This window comes from Pyxicephalus adspersus, chromosome 1, assembly GCF_032062135.1.
Source record: "Pyxicephalus adspersus chromosome 1, UCB_Pads_2.0, whole genome shotgun sequence".
Lineage (NCBI taxonomy): Eukaryota > Metazoa > Chordata > Amphibia > Anura > Pyxicephalidae > Pyxicephalus > Pyxicephalus adspersus.
Genome location: NC_092858.1, coordinates 163,000,051 through 163,019,815, shown reverse-complemented (window position 1 = coordinate 163,019,815; position 19,765 = coordinate 163,000,051). Strand labels below are relative to the sequence as shown.

The 19,765-nt window shown below is 40.0% G+C and overlaps 1 protein-coding gene across 1 annotated transcript in view; it reads right to left on the bottom strand.

Annotated features, from left to right (window-relative positions):
* The window catches only part of BACH1 (BTB domain and CNC homolog 1), a 45,474-nt gene extending 32,157 nt beyond the window's left edge, over nt 1–13,317 (bottom strand). The window contains exon 1 of the mRNA XM_072398086.1: nt 13,096–13,317. Within this exon, the coding sequence (XP_072254187.1) occupies nt 13,096–13,302 (207 nt within the window). The 5' untranslated portion in view covers nt 13,303–13,317. The remainder of the gene's footprint in view (nt 1–13,095) is intronic.
* Between the last annotated feature and the right edge of the window lie 6,448 nt (nt 13,318–19,765).

Below are 19,765 nucleotides of genomic sequence, written 5' to 3'. Positions count from 1 at the left end.
AGGTGAGACTGGGCAAAGTTCAGAGAAGTTGCAAAAAGGTACTGTAAGGACCTGGTCAGCACCAGTCCTCACCAGACACCAGTCCCCCAATCTAACACCGCAGTCTTCACTTATAGCAGCCCCTGCTCAGCCTCGGGAGACTGGTTGCGTCTCCCAGCACTCGGTTGCCCCCAGGACTTGGGATGCGCAATGGAATGGTGTTTGGGAATGGGCTGGCAGCAAGCCAGAGGTCCACAGATAAAGTAGTACTAAGATTCCAACAGAGCCAAGTGCAGAATACAGAGCAGAGGTCATACACAGAATATACATTCACCAAAGTACACAAGCAGAGTTGGGATCACAGGCAAAAGGTTGGTCCAGGCTGCATACAAACGATAGGTCAAGAACAGGCGAGGTCAGCAACTGTAAATCAGACTAAAACACAATTCAGCACAGATTTGCTAAAGCTGCGTACACATGTGCAATCTTTGTAATTGGAAAGGATCTTTCACGATCCTTTCCAACGACAAAGAACCACATGATGCATGAACGGTGCTGTATGTACATGTATGTATGTAATGCTCTTTGGAGAGGGGAGGGGGAGAACGACGGAGCGGCACCCTGCTGCGGGCTCTCCCCCTTCCCTTGCATTAGGATCGCTCGTCGTTCATCGTTCGTGGATCCGCCAGGACGGATCCACGGACGATGAACGACGCCGACTGTACACACGCCAGATTCTCGCCCGATATCTGGCCGATGCCGATTATTGGGCGAGAAAAATCTGACGTGTGTACGCAGCTTTAGCTATACGCCACAACAGGCACTGGTGACTGAGCAGAGAGGTTTTAAAATCCCACCAGGCAATAGCAGTGCAGGACTTAGGCCCTGATTTAGCTCTCCACAGCTGGAGAGAATACACTTTAACCAGTAAAGCTGGGTGATCCAACAAACCTGGGATGGACCAGGTCCAGGATTCAAAACATTTGATAGCAAATGACATTGAAGAAATCCATTCCAGGTTTGCTTGATCACCTAGCTTCACTGGTGAAAGTGTATACGCTCCAGCCTTGTAGAGCTTTAATAAATCAGGCCCTTAGTCTGGAGCTGATCAGCCCATAGAATCCCCTTAAGCTGTGTACAGCCTAACAATGGATGCTGGGGATGCTATAAAATACATTGGGCTGCACGGCTAAAGAGAAGCAGGGGCTGCTGCAAATTACATCGCTGGACAGAATAAACAGTGTTTTATTCTGTGATGGCGCACAGCACGGAGTCGCTGGACAGATAAGCATCTCCTAACAGGTACATCTAAGACTATACAAGCCTCAGCATATTAAACTTTAAAGTTCATGATGGAACTACTAGGCATTGACCTAACAAGTATAGCTTGTTTGGAAGGATTGCCAGCACAAACATGGCAGCGCGGTTTAGGTTTGCTAGGTTAAATTTGAATAAACAACAAGAATTCTGAAACAAAGTTGGACAGACAAGACCAAAGTGGTAATGGTTAGCAACAATGCACAGTTCCACATTTAGTAAAAACCACAACGTATCAGCATGGTGGTGGAGGGGTGGTTATTTGGGCTTGTTTTGGGACATGGGCACCCTGCAGTTACTGAGCCAACCTTGAACACCTCTGTGTACCAAAGTATTCTTGAGTCAAATGTAAGACCATCTAAATGACAAAACTGGATCATACCACAGGACAGTGATCCCAAGCAAACCAGCCAGCCTACAACAGAATGGCTAAAAAGGGAAAGGATCAAGGTATTGCAATGACCCAGGTAAAATAAAGACCTCAAAACAATCAAAATGCTTTGGCCGGACCTTAAGAAGCTGTTCATAAAAAAAATGACCACAAACCTCATTGAACGGCAATTTAGTAAAGAAGATTGGGCTGAAATTCTTCAGCAACAATAGATCTGTTTTTTTAAAGGTCTCCAAGGTGATTATACACTTTCAGCACAGAAGCTGGGTGATCCAGCAAACCTGGAATGGATCTGGTCCAGAATTGATAACATTTGATAACAAATAGCAAATGACTTGAAAAAACCCTTTCCAGGTTTGCTGGATCACCCAGCTTCACTGATGAAAGTGTATTTTCTCCAGCCTTGGAGACCTTTAATAAATCAGGCCCTTTGTGAGAGACTGATAAACCATACAGAAAACAACAACTTCACGGTATTGGTGCTCTTAGTGTTTCCCTACACACATTTTTGTTAAATAAATAATGGCAAGATTGAATATGTTGCATGCTGTTTTACACCTGTGGTTAGATTATCATGCTTTGTACTGTCTTTTTCTCAACATATATATATTGTAACATAGAGACGTGGGGGCACCTTTGATACGCAGCTTTAGCTATACGCCACAACAGGCACTGGTGACTGAGCAGAGAGGTTTTAAAATCCCACCAGGCAATAGCAGTGCAGGACTTAGGCCCTGATTTAGCTCTCCACAGCTGGAGAGAATACACTTTAACCAGTAAAGCTGGGTGATCCAACAAACCTGGGATGGACCAGGTCCAGGATTCAAAACATTTGATAGCAAATGACATTGAAGAAATCCATTCCAGGTTTGCTTGATCACCTAGCTTCACTGGTGAAAGTGTATACGCTCCAGCCTTGTAGAGCTTTAATAAATCAGGCCCTTAGTCTGGAGCTGATCAGCCCATAGAATCCCCTTAAGCTGTGTACAGCCTAACAATGGATGCTGGGGATGCTATAAAATACATTGGGCTGCACGGCTAAAGAGAAGCAGGGGCTGCTGCAAATTACATCGCTGGACAGAATAAACAGTGTTTTATTCTGTGATGGCGCACAGCACGGAGTCGCTGGACAGATAAGCATCTCCTAACAGGTACATCTAAGACTATACAAGCCTCAGCATATTAAACTTTAAAGTTCATGATGGAACTACTAGGCATTGACCTAACAAGTATAGCTTGTTTGGAAGGATTGCCAGCACAAACATGGCAGCGCGGTTTAGGTTTGCTAGGTTAAATTTGAATAAACAACAAGAGTTATGAAAAAAAGTTGGACAGACAAGACCAAAGTGGTAATGGTTAGCAACAATGCACAGTTCCACATTTGGTAAAAAACCACAACGTATCAGCATGGTGGTGGAGGGGTGGTTATTTGGGCTTGTTTTGGGACATGGGCACCCTGCAGTTACTGAGCCAACCTTGAACACCTCTGTGTACCAAAGTATTCTTGAGTCAAATGTAAGACCATCTAAATGACAAAACTGGATCATACCACAGGACAGTGATCCCAAGCAAACCAGCCAGTCTACAACAGAATGGCTAAAAAGGGAAAGGATCAAGATATTGCAATTACCCAGGTAAAATAAAGACCTCAAAACAATCAAAATGCTTTGGCCGGACCTTAAGAAGCTGTTCATAAAAAAAATTACCACAAACCTCATTGAACGGCAATTTAGTAAAGAAGATTGGGCTTAAATTCTTCAGCAACAATAGATCAGTTTTTTTAAAGGTCTCCAAGGTGATTATACACTTTCAGCACAGAAGCTGGGTGATACAGCAAACCTGGAATGGATCTGGTCCAGAATTGAAAACATTTGATAACAAATAGCAAATGACTTGAAAAAACCCTTTCCAGGTTTGCTGGATCACCCAGCTTCACTGATGAAAGGGTATTTTCTCCAGCCTTGGAGACTTTTAATAAATCAGTTTGTGCGAGACTGATAAATCATACAGAAAACAACAACTTCACGGTATTGGTGCTCCTACAAGTTATCGAATCACTTAGTGTTTCCCCACACACATTTTTGTTAAATAAATAATGGCAAGATTGAATATGTTGCATGTTGTTTTACACCTGTGGTTAGATTATCATGCTTTGTACTGTCTTTTTCTCAACATATATATATTGTAACATAGAGACGTGGGGGCACCTTTGATACTGGAAAAAATCCAGGATACACGGTACCGTGGGACCAAGAAATGTTTGCTTAGGTAGAACCTACAGAGATGTGTTGCAGGGAAGCTCTAGCTTTTGCTGCAGGTTGTTCAAAATGTCTGTTCTGGGGTTGGTTCTAGTGAGAATCTGCAAGAGTCGGGTGGGGCAGATTCCCCTGGGTTCCACATTTTCTCACAAGCTTATATAGCACATCGGGTGCTAAGCAGCAGGGGCTCTAGCTGTGTAATACAGACTACCTGTGACTGGGATATAAAGTGATGATTTTAAAGCCAGATCCAATCATTTGTTTTGCTAGCCAGTAGGCTTTTCTTTTGTTGAAGGGACTTTTTGTGTTTCTGAAACACCCCTTCAGGACTGTTTTGTTTGCTTTTTTCTCCATTTAAATACAGACAGGAGCCTAAAGAGATGCTGAAGCCTGGAGATTACCAGCCTATCATTTGGTGCTCCACAATATATATACAGTACACCATACATTATTCATTACTCACCATACATTTATTCATATGTGCATAGTACCCTGATAAAGCCCTAACTATGGCCTTTACACGGCTAACAATATGCATAGTACAAGTATAACCATATAAACTGTATTTCATTGTGTAATCCTATCATTCTCTCAGGTCTATTGCAAGTCTATGTAGACACGTCAGATGATTCTCGTCCGATAATCGCCTCAGGGCGGGAATCTGGTGTGTGTACAGCGCTCGTCTGACGTCGTTCATGGAACCCTCCAGGCAGATCCACAAACCATCGTAGTGTATGTACAGCGCTCGTTAATGCATCTTTAAGTCTTTTATCATTACATAGTAAGTCAGGTTGAAAAAAGACATATGTCCATCAAGTTCAACCACTAGGGAAATAAACATCCCAGATATAAAACCTCTGGACAAAGTTGATCCAGAGGAACGCAAAAAAACCCTGGTCTGGTACAACGGGATTCCATCGGATGTTCACTGGATAAACAGTCTGTGTTATCTTTACTTTAAAGCTTTAATACCCAGTTATATTCTGTGCTTCTACAAATCCTCCAGCTTTTCTATATAGTTGCTGAAACTACTTCCTGAGGGAGCTGATTCCACATTTTCCCAGACCTTACAGTGAAGAATCCCTTCCTTATCCGGAGCTTAAACTTCTTTTCCTCCAGACACAAAGAGTGTCCTCTTGTTCTTTGTAAGGATCTCAAAGTGAATAATGGGGAAGAGAGTTCTCTATATGGACTATTTATATATTTATACAGGGTGATCATATCCCCTCTTATATGTCTCTTCTCAAGAGAGAATAGATTCCGTTCAGCTAATCTCTCCTCCTGTCATTGGAAAGGATTGTGAGCGACAAAAATCTATTGTGTGTACACAGCCTAAATGCTATGTTTAATATTTCATGAATTATAGTACTAGAAAGGAACAGGCGGAGGTGCACTCAGGACAACACATTATCATTATTATTAATATTATGAATAGGATTGCAATATGACTCCAGTCAGAGCTGGGCTGAGTTCAGCTAGGGCTGCTGAATCACTATGGATTGCTGATCAGGGATGATTCAGCATTTCCTTCTTGCTACATGACTGAGATGGTTGTGTAATTCTGAATATTTCATCACAGTGCACAGCGCTGTAACCAGAAATTCAATCAGCTCCCAAAAAAACCTCTACTAAGGAATACAAAATAAAATGAAGAAAGCAAGCATGTCAGTGCATCATTTTGTTTCCTACAGTTAATACAGTTAATGTGGTTCAGTAAATGCCTTGTCATGCTGGAAAAAGCATTCTATAATTTTATTTCAATATCTGTAAAAACTTTGGAGGGGGGTTCAAACCTTGTAATAGCATTTTCTGCTGCTGATCAGGATTTACCTTCTATTTCCCAAACCCAAAGGATTAGTAATTTGTTTAACCTCTTTAGCAGTAATCCCGAGTGTGGCTTGGGGTTTACTTTCAGTACCAAAAGCGGTAACCTCGAACCACACTCGGGGTGGAATTGCCAGGGAGTTTAAAAAGCTTACCTGGTAAGTGGTGCCCGCGACATCGCCCAGCGATGCCCAGTATCTTCTTCCCCTGGTGATGCCGGTCGGATACCTGTGTAACCTGGCGATGCCCGGCCGGCATCTGCATCCCCAGCATGAACGTTGGGGATGCGAGGCCAGGGAAAGCAGATTGTGGCTGGGCATCTGCGTGCGAGCGTGCGGCTTGGGGGCGGGACCAGGCGTGAAATTTAAAATACTAAGTATTTTTAAATGTACCACTTTTACATTTAAAAATACTTAAGATTCATACCGCAAGGGTAGCTAATATGATTTCAGTGTTAAAGCGGAGCTAAAGGTTCATTTTAAAAACTTGAGTCCAGGCAGGGCTTTACTTCCAAAAATGACAGGTGATGTCCCTTCTGCATTAAGTGTTCTCACCTGTATGATAGCTCAAGCTGACAAAATCGCTTGGCTGCGAATGCTGTTGGTAGCCGGAATACCTCACACATCTCGGCTTCCCCTCCAGTTGCTGGGGCTGAATGAACTTGCACAGGAGTTACACCATGCATACCCGGGCCAATCAAGATTGCCAAAGATCTTAACAAAGAAGGAAAAGATGGTGGCACTCCATGATGGAACAGGGACAGGTAAGTATAATGGTTTGAATCTGCTTTAAGAGCTGTTCAGCTTGGTGGGGTTGCTCTTGGAAGTTTTATGGTTTTGCTTGCTGTATATCTGCCCTAACATGACCCTTTCAAGGGGTTAACAAAACTGCATTTGCAGCACTGCAGTGTGAGGAAAGTTTTGTCATACTCCCTAAGAGGCAAGTTTGCTAACATTTCATATTGTAGCTGAGCACCCAGCAGCAACCTTATTAAACTGAGGCTAATTGACTAGCAGGGCCCAGTGCTGGCAGACGTGGGTATTTCTGCTGAACCTTAGTCACTGAAGTGATGTCCTGTACAGGAGGAGAAATCTCAGCTGCTAGCTGGGGACATATTCCACTACGGAACTAGAATTAGGAATCCTGCTTTAGGGCATCACTGTGGCTCAGAGGTAAGTACTCTTGCCTTGTGTTTGTGTGGGTTTCCTCCCACATTCCAAAAACATGCAGTTAGGTTAATCGACTCCCCCCAAAAAAATTTACCTTAGATTGTGGTAATGACTATAGTAGGGACATTAGATTGGGAGCTTTGAGGGACAGCTAGTGACATGACTATGGATCATGTAAAGCTCTGCATAATATGTCTGCACTATATAAATACTATATATATAGTATAGTGAATTAGAGGCCCCAAATTCATAGCATCCCAACTCCCTGCATTCCCTGTCATTCTGTAAATTTGAGTCCTGGAGAAGGTAGACCCTTGGGCAGTTGCCCCGTTTGCCTTTATTCAAAATTGTCCTTGCTAGCATCTGCATGTTTGACAACTGGTGGCAATGAGTGGTTCTAATACCGTTTGCTATCGCCTCTGTTCATTTTCTAAGGATATTTTTATTGTAAAAAGAAATAGTATATAATTCAAAATAACATATCACAATATTCTGTACAAAACACTTCTAGAAAAAATTCAAATCAATGTCCCTTCCTTCATTCATTCCCTTCCCATCATTAAAGTCGGAATGTTTTCCTGGAATAGAATTCAGTGATTCACATCATTCCACAATTTAACATTTTTCGTGGATTTCCTGATCTCTAATGATTTTATCCATCCTAGCTCAGAAATAATGAAATCTATCACCTTCCCAGGAACAAACAAATCATTATACATGGCCATCTTGGTCCTTGCATGTCAGTGATAATGCCGCCAGGAGAAGCTACATGCAGCATCTCCCCAGAGGCAGCGATTCCCTGCATGAGGAAGCTGTAACCACACCACAACCTCATGAACAGTGTGAACAAGTCTAGGTGTGTTACACCTGGGGACTGACAAGCTGCAGTATATTACTCTCTGTTCTGGAGTTACAATTCTGTTTCCAGGGTTCCTAATAATTATTTTGCATTCCGTAAAGTAGAAAGTAAATTCAGCTCCAAGAAGAGGAACTCAGTTCCTTGTAATAGCTGGGTCAGCTGTATGAATCAGTGACATCAAGAAATTCATCTCGTCATTGAAGCCCCCCTAGAGATAAAAATATTTGGGCGAATGTACACTTCATCATTGCAAAAATCTGTAACACTGGAAGGACAGAAATATGGGAGCTGCTTTTGCTGATTTTAAAGAAGCAGGTTCAAGTCAGTGACAGCTAGAACAGGGAAGTAAAGAACAATTACGCCTAGTTACATTGTCCAGTCACCATGTAATTCAACCAAAAAAACGAAAATCAAAGCTACAATTTATCATGTAATTCAGCTGAATAAATATATTTCAGAGAGCTGTCTAAGTATTTCTATGTCCGTCTATCCAGTTCTGTGATTTACACAGCCCTATCACACAGCACAGTCCTGGAGGAGACCTGATCCTTCTCTGTTGCAGTTTTTCTTTTATTTACAGGAAATTGAGGAGCATATCTCTGTCTCCCTACTTTCTTCTATTGGCATACTCCACACATAGGCCAGATAATTGTGGCTGAGTTTTCCCTGTACCAATATGAGATTTGCTGTACACTAGATGCAAAAAGGGTATTTACTTACAGTAATTTCAGTAAAATTCAGGTACTTGCAATGAAAAAAATATTTTTATAAAGATGTAATAAGTAAAAAGTTGCAATACTTTGTGGCTTTCATAGCCGCCTGGAAGCATTCCCTGCCAGCAATCTAAAGAATTGCAGGTAAAAGTGAAACTAAAGCTTTTTAAATACTTCCTTTTCTTTACCTTCTGTTTGTTTTGGCCTAGCTTCTCCACTCCTCTCTTCACTTTCCTACACGATGAAGTTGTTAGACGACCAGTGAAGGGAGAATATTAGGCTACGCCTTATGCATGTCAGATGATTCTCGTCCGATAATCGCTTCAGGCGAATCCATGAACAACGAACGATCATAATGCAAGTAAAGGGGAGAGAGCACAGTGTAGTGCCTCTCCATCATTCTCCCCCCTCCCCTCTCCATAGAGCAGAACAGTGCTGTATGTACAGCGCTCATTCAGTCTTTTGTCGCTGGTAAGGATTGCAAGTCTTATAGAGTATCACTTTAACTGCATACATTTGTTCAAAGCTGGACATGTAACTAAATAGCTGATTTTCCGGGCTTCCCCTGCAGGTGACATAATGGACTTGTGCTAGCCTGTGCAGGAGTTACATTATCCCGGCCAGTCAAGGTGCTCAAACAAAAGAATGGAGACGGGGACAGGTGGATATACTCAGGGTTTAGTTCTGCCTTTCAGACCAACATTCCATAGGATTTTTAACCCACAGCTGATCTAGAAAAAGTCATCACCCCTTTAATAAACGTTATCTCAAATATTGAATTGACATGACTGCCAGGGAATTTGTATATTCATAAAGAGAAAAAGTTGCCTTTACAAAGAAAACATCAATGGCTGTTCCGATATTTCTCCCCTAACAGGTTGGCTTTGACATTGATGATTCACGCTGAGTGACGGATGTGGACAACCCCAAGGTTACATAATAACATATTGCTCCTCCGTGTTTACCTTGCTTTATGTCTCCTTATAACCTTGTATACATAACAGCCTGTACTTTACCGATTGGTTATTTCTACAGTTGTGTATGGTTCAAAAGTTCATGTGCTAGAATTCCTTTATAGTAGCAAAGATATCCTAGTGGAAATATTCGTAATGGTCCTCTGGATAATTCATTCTACGGTATATTACAGCAGTGTCAATGAGAGTACCAAGCCAGAAAGGCTCCGATATCAAAGTAAGCTAATGCCTGGGTCCAATGTTCTAGGTCTGACGGTCTGGTGCTTGGTTTTGATGTGCTAGGTTTGATGGTCTGGCGCTTGGTTTTGATGTGCTAGGTCTGACCGTCTGGCGCTTGGTTTTGATGTGCTAAGTCTGACCGTCTGGTGCTTGGCTTTGAGGTGCTAGGTCTGACGGTCTGGTGCTTGGCTTGGATTTGCTATGAGAGGCTGTCTGTTACTGAGCTCTGATATGCTTTGTGTATCCAGGCTGTGCCTGGCTCTGATGTGCTATGAGTGACCATCTGTTGCTTGACTTTGATGTGCTTCATGTAGCCATCTAGTGCCTGTCTCTAATGTGCTGTGCAGAGCTATCTGTTACCAAGCTCGTATTTGCTGTGTGGCCATCCTATGCCTAGTTCCAATGTGCTATAAATGACCATTCAGTGGCTGGCTCTGATGTGCCATGTGCATTATGTGGCCAGCCCTGTGTCTGGCTATATGAGTGACCATCCTTTGCCTGTCTCTGATGTGCTTTGTGTGTCCAGCCTATGCCTGGCTCTGATATGCTATGAGTTGCTGTTTGTTACCTACTTACAATGTGTTATGAGTGGCTTTCCAGTGTCTGGCCCTGATGTGTAGCTGGCCAGTGCCTGAATCAGATGTTTTATGTGTTGCCAGCCTATGCCCAGATCTGATGTTCTATGTTAATGTGCCATAGCTGACTTCTTTTATTAAAATTTCTAGTTAGAAATTAATTGAGCTCTTTCTCCTTCATGGACCTGGAAAATGAATGCTAATTAATACTTCTGACTTCACTAATCTGCCTTCTTATCTAGGTAATTTGTCCCATATATTTTTGGCATCTTTGGCACAAGAGTGATTCGGTGCCTGTACTGAATGTACAAAGAAATTACATGCAAAATGTTTTACAGGGAATATAATGGTCCTCATTTATTAAAGCTCTCCAAGACTGTGGAAAATAGATTATCATGGGAGAATCTGAGTCATCCAGCAAACGTTGAACGGATTTCTTAAAAAAAACATTTGGTATTAGTTGGCAAATAGTTTCAATCCTGGACCTGATTCATTCCAGGTTTGCTTGATTATCCAGGTTTCCCATGATAGTCTATCTTCTCCATTCTTGGAGAGCTTTAATAAATCCAACCCTACGTAACAGTAGTAATACCAGGATGAAAAGAAACTGTAAACTTGTTCACACCTTTTGTGCTGATGCACCCAGAAAGTATTAGGCCAGGGAGTAAATAACAACTAACACAAACTGGAGCTTCTATTCAGATTATCCACTCCCTTATAAGGGGGATTAGACATGCCCCCATTCCAGAAAGGAATATTAGATACCTGGGGGACCATTCAGAAAGTTGAAGCTTCAGACTTTAGGAGAACACATAGAGATTGGTGATTGCATAGCCACTTGGTAGGACATCAGGCAGGCTGGAGACACAGAAAAGGAAAAAGTACAACCTCCTATCTGCCCATTCTACTTCCTATAGCTGTGTTTTCTTGTTCTCACATTCCACATTCACGGTAAATGCAGTCTGTAACATTGAAACAATATATCAAAAAGTCCAGTTCAAACCCATTGTTGAAGTAACTACAGGTGTGTGACCTTTATTGTTTTACATTCTGTAACTGCAGGCTATAAAACTTTGTGTAAATATTACCTGGGCCTCCTGTTACTGAGAGGGCATCAGGAACACAACCTCTCCTACATTACCTAATGACTTAGCATTGCACTGAATGTGTTTACTTGCTTTAGGTATACAATGCGTCTGTCAGCATGTGTTTTATAGGCTGAGGTTCATCGTCCAGGGTCAAAGCATGGGAACAATGCACGTGACACCTTACACGTCAAACTGTAAAACCATGCATGCCGTCCGTCACAGCTTACAGCTGCAAAAAAAACAACCCAACTTTTTTTTTTTCTTGTAAATGTATGTAATTATACACGTGCTCACCATACCACTCCGAAAATGTTAATGTGAAATTTAATGAATCCTTAGATAACCTTTTACCTGAATTAGTTAACTTAATAAAACCATAAATCTACAGACAGAGAAATCAATTCCTAGCTGCATGAATACGGCAAAGGGAGCCCATACATACAATACATATCATTTATTTTTTTTCTCCTTTTTGTCTGTCTGTAAACACTTCAGTAACAATGCTTACTCATATGGACAAGTATTGTTGCTGTAGGAGTACAGAACAGTTCTGCTTCTCCTGATCTCCAAAGCTCAGGGAAGTGTTTTATCTCCCAATGGAGCATTAGACATTGCAAATAAAAATTCATAGGATTGCAGTGCGGCAAGGATCAAAGAAAGTTAAAGTCTCTCTGGGATTTTGGTAGGGTCAGTGTTTTTTTTTTTCTTATCAGATAAAACAAAATATGTTCCATGATATTTTAACTGACCAAACTGGAGTAAATAAGAAAAGTTTATTGTGAGATTTTATATATACTTTAAAGCTGTGTTCACACCTTCAGGTTGGCTGCCATCCCATTCTAAATAAGTAAGCTGCCATAAAGTATTGCACCTCAATACACAAAAATGCCTATTACAGCACATGCATTTAAAAATGTACGGGGAAGGTTAAAAGTCCAGCTCCAAGCTCAGGTTCTCTCCTTAGTTCACCCACCACCGCTTAGGAAGCCGGCCTCTAATAAAATCAATAAACCTTTTTTCAAGGTATCCTAAATCCAGTCAAATAAAGTCTTATTCCTGCATTAGCATGTGGGTCTGAGAGGCAGTGGAATCCTGATGCCCCAGGCTCACAGAAAGTTGGTCGACATTTAAACATTTAATCTGTTATAAGTATGGCACCGCATCCTATGATCCATAAATTTGCACCGTAGATTAGATGGATACCAGATGGACCTGGTATGGAATGAGGATGGAATCAGGTTTTAATTTGGGTCAAATCCAACCACACAGCATACATGACTCACAATTTAAAGAAAATATCCACTAATATAAAAAAATTAATAAGAATTGATGCTCCAAACATGCACAAATGTTGAGAGCCACATACCACCTCAACCTTTAAATTATGGGGGAATTTTAAGGCAACCCCTTCTATGACTACTATACCCACAGCTCACAGTACATTAGTGTAGTGGTCAGTAGGAAGAATGCTTAATACATTACTGACCATTGGGAAGAATGTCACCCTTACAGATAGCCAAAAAGATTATTGGTGTCAACTAAACTGACCTGAGAGGTCCAAGTTGCTCATTGCTCAAGGAACCCCTTGCAACCTGTGGAGGAACCCTGGTTGAGAAACACTGCATTACACTAAGACAAATTAGGACAATTACACTAAGACACATTAAGACAAATTCCTTCAACAGTGCTGCTCGGTATATACTCTCCATACCATCATGCCAATCCTTACCTTACAAAAAGCTTTTTTGTGAATAGCCTTCAGTAAACACAGAGCCGTTGTTTCACCTTTCCTGGAAAAGTTTTTGTTGTATGCTAGGGGTATCAGAGTCCTGGTGAAATGATAAGTGAAGTAAAAGTAGGAAAATTTGCTTGGTTGTAATCTCCCCAGCCCAGCAGTGTGAAAGTCAGCTGATGAGAGTAACGCCTCTTTCATCATGTATCATACTGTATGGAATGCACCCAAATTCCTCTTTTCTCTTTCTACAGAAGTGCATCAATAATATAATCACCATGGATATATCTGTAGTTCCTATTCAACATTTAAACATTTACAATAGATTGGGAAAATAGGGGGAAAGGAATGGTGTAATAAAAAAAATTATGATAGCCATGATGGATATGATGCTAAAAATAATCAATATTCACTAAGAAATCATTAAAATATATAATGACACGATCTGCATGGGGTTTGCACGTTCTTCCTGTGCTTGTGTGGATTTCCTATAGGTACTCTGGTTTCATCCCACATTCCAAAAATATTTTTGTTAACAGGTCTTCTCCCAATAAAACTGACCTTAGACTGTATTAATGTCATATGACTATAGTAGGGATATTAGAAGGTGAGGGACAGTTAGTGACATGACTGGACTTTGTACAGCACTATGTAATATGTCAGTGCTATTCAAATACTGTGTAATAATATTAATGGCGCAGTGTATATTATCTATAGGTATTTTTGTTTTGCATAGAGTATGTAATGATTAAAACCTCAATTATCGTTTTCTACTTTCTTTGTTGTCTGTATCTCATTGGGGAGTTTTTCCTTTAATCTCTGTCCCAGGAAGCAAAAGGAAATGAGAGACGCCTATCCAAGGTAAAAAATCTAATATAGACAAGAAATCTATAATAGACATTTGTCTCTGAACAGATATCCTTATTGGAACACATCCTCATGTAAAATCACTTTCTGCCCCAGTAACAATGGATAATATAGAGACTGAATCTCCCCCACAGCGTCTCATGCAGCAATGTTTCAACAATTTCCCATCCCAATGAAAAAATAAGATAACATTTATAATTCATAACATTTTGATCTGTATTTCTCAACCAGGGTTCCTCCAAAGGTTGCTAGGGGTTCCTCGAGCAATTTGTGCCTCTCAGGTCAGTTTAAAGCATACTTATACTCAACTTTTTTACTTTACATTTAATTCAAATGTAATTGTTTTAATTTTTTTTTTAAATAAAGTGTGCAGCTCCCTTTAAGTGCGATCAAGACTGAATGAGAGCGCAGGGCCTCTGGGGATACCTGCGTCACGCATCCCGGAAGACTCTGGCTGCTCCTTCTGCGCATGCCCATTTTTTCCACTAAGGGGAAAGAGATGCAGACTTCACGCATGCGTAGTGAGATTGGCTCTCTTATTTTTCCCTTTACAGCAGGCTACGTCACCCAGTCCCACACCTGCTTGGTGCAAGATTGGGTGATGTAGCAAGAAGGCCAGAAAAGAAGACCAATTCCAGGACAGTGCAGGAGTGCATCAAGAAAAGGTCCAGTGCTATCAAGGAATCTGTGGAATTAAAGGTAAGTGTGATTTTTTTTTTACTTTAGTTCTGCTTTAAATGACACCAATGATCTTTTTTGTTTCTATCTGTAAGGAAGACATTCTTCCCAGTGCCCAGCAATGTAAAAGGAATTCTTCCCACTGACCACCATACTAATGTACTGTTTTTACCCCGAACCAAGGTCGGGTTAAACAGCCGGGTGGTTAAATATGGCAGAGGGTTCCCCGAAAACAAGAAAGTTATTTCAAAGGGTTCCCCATGTTATAAAGATTGAGAAACTCCAACATAGGCAAAAAAAGTCAGTCTTAGTTTTAGTAATATTGTATTTCAAGATTTATTACATTTTCCTATTACATCTTAAAAAGCAAAAAAGTAGTAAGGAAATAGGAAATGATGGCATTTCAATAAGTTTGAAAATGATATTTGGGATCTATTCACACCTATTGTATATGTTACTGTGATGTTGTGTTTGGAGGTGCCATGGTGTCCCAAAACACAGCCGTGGGTGATGCAAATGCATCAAAGCATTGCACTGAAAAAGATCAGGTCTATGTTTGTGTCATATAAGTCATATAATACAAATATTTTCATCTGTGATTGACCAAACTTTTACCCAAATGTACACTCTTTTTCCCATTGGATTCACTTAGAGAATATGTTTTTTTAACCTTTATTTATAGTTTATATATTTTCAAATTGAATCCAGTGTAAAGTATTTGTGAATCCTAATAAAAATATTTATAAATAGACCCCATAGTGTAAATGGATACTTTCATAAGTGTCACTATCAAATGTACATTCTTTTCCATTCATAAGACCAAAAGGATGTTTCTGGTGATGTGGCAAAGTGTTTACGAATGGATTTTAGGTGCTTTTTTTAAATTCATGTAATATTTTTTTATTCCACAAAACTGAATAAAAAAAACACACTACATTATTTTATGAAAAGTACAATAAAACTGCTATTAGAGCTAGTTAGGGATAACATAAAATAGATAAAGCATTTCTTATGAACCCCTGTTGGAATTTACTTCCATGTGGGACCCCCTTGGTATGGTTTTCTTTCACTTTCACTGCTGACATCAGCTGTACCAGGCAGGAATTGAAGAAAAAATCTAGGGAAGAGAATTACAAAATCTGCCATGTGCTCCAGCCTTTCCTTTTACATTGGTGGTATTGGAAATCTAATACTAACTTATAAATAAAAACACCTGTAAATGTGACTTCTGTTCTGTTTGAAGCTGGGTAATTGTTCTCTACCTCCAATTTTACAAATAAATAGCAAATGTACAGAATAGAAAAAAAATCTTTTCAATAGGAAATTGAATGTTTCTGCTTTTTTATAATTGGCTCTCCTAAAAGTTTGTCTTTATGACTATTTAATGAAAAGTAGATTCAGCAGTTGCTCAAATAATTGATATTTAGCATTTTATCTGGATTAATATTATTTTACAAGGAAGGATAACAGGCAAAATGGGTCTAGAAAGGATGAAAAAGCATTAAAAAATTATTTATTTATTGTTAACATATTACAAAGCTTTTTAACAATTCCATGGCCATGTCAGTAACTGTTCCTCACTATCTAATGTCCCTACCATCATCATCCTCTAAAGGCAGTTATGGGGGTGAAGCCACTTAACCTAAACTCGGACCTTCATATTCATTATCTTCACTTCTGAAAACTGCCCTTAGAAGATGGTAATGACAGAGGATGAAGGTAGGGACATTACAGGATCATTCTGGTTATTAGGTGCCTGGCAGTGCCAATGGACCATTCATCTCATGTACAGAACCCTGGTTAGGAATGGCTGCCCTGGAGTATTGTCACATGACACCCCAACCTTTCAAGTGACAGATTTTGCTTTTTGCATTGCTAGTATGCAGCAAAATCATATGGAAGCCCACACTTATATAATGTTTTATTTGCATAAAAATGCCAGTGTGTTGCAGCGGAGCTTGTGTATATGGGCCGGACTACTGCAATGCATGCTGTGCCCTTATAACAAATTGTAGCCTGCAATTCTGCAAAACACAATTGCCTTGATTTATTAGCTGGAGAGAATACATTTTTATCAGTGAACCTGGGTGATCCAGCAAACCTTTAATGGATTAATTGCACCCTGATTCACCTTAACCAACACACCTTATAATATGGTGCACTGTTCCTATATAATTATATATACTATGCATTATAATAAATGAGCAGCCTTAAGTAAACATGCAACATAATGACTGTGTGTTAATACACCACAACTGTGTAACTCCAACCCTTAGTCATTGTCTTGCAAAAACAGGAACAGACAGCTTAGTTAAACAGATTGTTTTTAGACTAAATTAGAAATACCCTTCAGCAGTCCAGCATTATTATTAGGCTGCTAAAAATTGGTTTCAAATTGGTGAATGTTTGAAGTGCTCTTTTTTTCTTTTCATTTCCCTTCATATTTTAGTAACTGTGAGCCAGAGAATTAGAGAATGAATTTTGCATTTCAATGCTCATCTTTATTGCATAAGCTTAATAGTGCCTCCTAGCGGCCTCTGTGAATACTGCAGTTATATTCATCAGCAGAGGAGAGATTCTTACACTTGTATATTATGTATATACACATTGGTAATCTAATTGACAAAATTCATTGGGGAGACAGAAGCCGTGTGAATGGGCTCATAGATCAAGGAGGAGGGAGAACATTTTATAAATGGGCTGCCTGATGCACAGCAATACACCAAAACAAGTGCAATGCTCTCTTTTTGATAACTGCATTACAATAGTGTGCTACCTTGAATTGTGGTGCATTGTAGTGCAGGTCAACCACATTTGCTGCCAAGGTGCATTGGGATGCCAAAATAAAGACACCACACCGCAACCACAAATGTGACACCACATGCAATGATGTAACACAGCAGCTTGAAAGCTTAAATGGGGCCTTAAAGTATTCTTTTCCTGCAGAAAATCTGTAGGCTGCTAATATAGACCATTTTTTTTAAATATGAAGTGTTTATAGCACCCCATGCTAACATTTAGTCAAAAAACAAAACACATTGGGATCAATTCATAAAGCAGAGAATCTGACATTCACTGAAATGTTCCCTGGTGGAGAATCTTCCAGGTCCAGACAGTCAGACAGTCATGGATTCTGCACCAGGGAATTTTTCAGTGAAAGTCACTGCTTTATAAATAGATCCCAATGTGTTTATGACCTTATTATAATAGGCCTTTTCCTCCCACATTTGTTGACAATGAATAAACTCTGCATGCCCGCAGGGGCGTTAGATCATCCCGGCCCGGCCAATCTCCTCCAAGAAGGAGGAAAAAAAGGAAGAAGATGGCGGTGCCTTGTGACAGAATTTAGTTCTTCTTTAAAAAGAAAACTTTTTCGCACCAAATTTTTATCAGTGGTACATATTAGGCAATAAAATTATCATGACAGAGTTTTGTCCCTCCCCTACTGTAACCAAACATACAAAAAAGTTTGTCCTATATATACAGCTTAACTTATGTGGTGGACCTTCCACTGATCTGTCTGGAAGAGTCCATTATTTTACAGCAGAGGGAACTGGTCATTTTAAACCTAGGTCTATGTTGCTTGGGTCACCCTGCTGTAGCCCATGTCATTAAGCAGTTCAGTGCCACATGGTGCCAGCTAATGGCAGTTGAAAAGGAATGGCTGTTCCCAATGTAGCTGTTAGCATAGCCTCATGCAGTTAGGTTTCAATAAACCAGGCCGATCAGTTTTAATCCCTTGTGTTTTTAGGATTAAATATAAAAAAGGCTTTTTTTTCCACTGCAAGTTCTGGTGATCTAAAAGCAAAAAAGTTGCTATTCAAGAGTCATTCAGGGAAAATATATAACTGGACAACCTTGCAGCAATGTCTTACATCGAATGTAAGTAAATACACACTTCAAATGTAAGAGTCTTTGTCACAGACCCTTGGAGTTGGAACAGATATTCTGTTTTCCATTTGCATTGTGTAGTGGCTATGCTGTGTTTATATTGAAATAAAATAAAGGGCCCCTGGGAACTAAATGAGTTTTCCCACTACAGCAAACATTAGAAATTCATGGAGCAGTGATGTTATTGTATGTGATTTTTTGGTACATTGGGTTAATAGGGTTCAATGCATGGCTACCCTTAATCAAAAAATCTATTTCTAATGCATCATTTATATAGAAGGCTGTAATCTGTGCTGTTTGGTTTCATTTTTACTCAGAAGATGTTTTTATTTCCTGTTTAATTAAGCACCCAGCCAATGTCCAAAAAAATTTAATTTCTGAGTCATAGCCACACTGTTATCCTAAAAGCAAATCAGTCACTGATACAGTAATAAAAACAATTTCAGCAGAATTTCCAATGAGTTATGAATTTAGTTTTCATCCTGCATCATATTCTCCACATTTTATTTCATTCAGTAGAACTAAAATCTCACCTTGGCCAAAAGTTTGGGAAATTCAGGTTTATTCTGTCATTTTGCAGCAACTTGAACTGCAAAGTCATTCTGGAATAGAGCTGAAAAGTGTACAGATAGATGATCTCCATCTGCCAACTGGTTCCAATTCACAGCATGAGGCACTTTATATTGACCTCACACAAAATGCAGTTTAAAAAAGCTTGACAGAGGCTCCCTTTCTGCACACAAACCATCAGCCCACAAAAAAAAAAATCAGAAATACATGAAAAAAAAATTATATTTTCTATCAATCTTGCTGGTATCGCAACCTGACGTAGCTGTGTTGCAAGCCAAGGCAATGTTAAACAGGAGCTATAACAGAGATCACGAAGCATATTATTATTTATTGTGCCGACATATGCGCTTTACAAGTCTATAGTCATATCACTAGCTGTCCCTCAAAGGGGTTCAGAATCCAAAGTCCCAAACGTAGCTATATGTGTCTTACAACCATCTAAGGAGAAGGAGGAGAAGTCAATTAACCCAACTGCATGTTTTAGGAATGTGGGGGGAAACCGGGGTACCCGGTGGAAACCCACACAATCATGGGTGGACCTGCAAACTCATTGCAGATAGTGTCCTGGCTGGGATTGCAATTTAATTTATGAATTCCTCTCTTGTCTGCTCTATAGAGATGTATTCAGATCTGGAGATGTGATTTATGAATTTTGTGACCA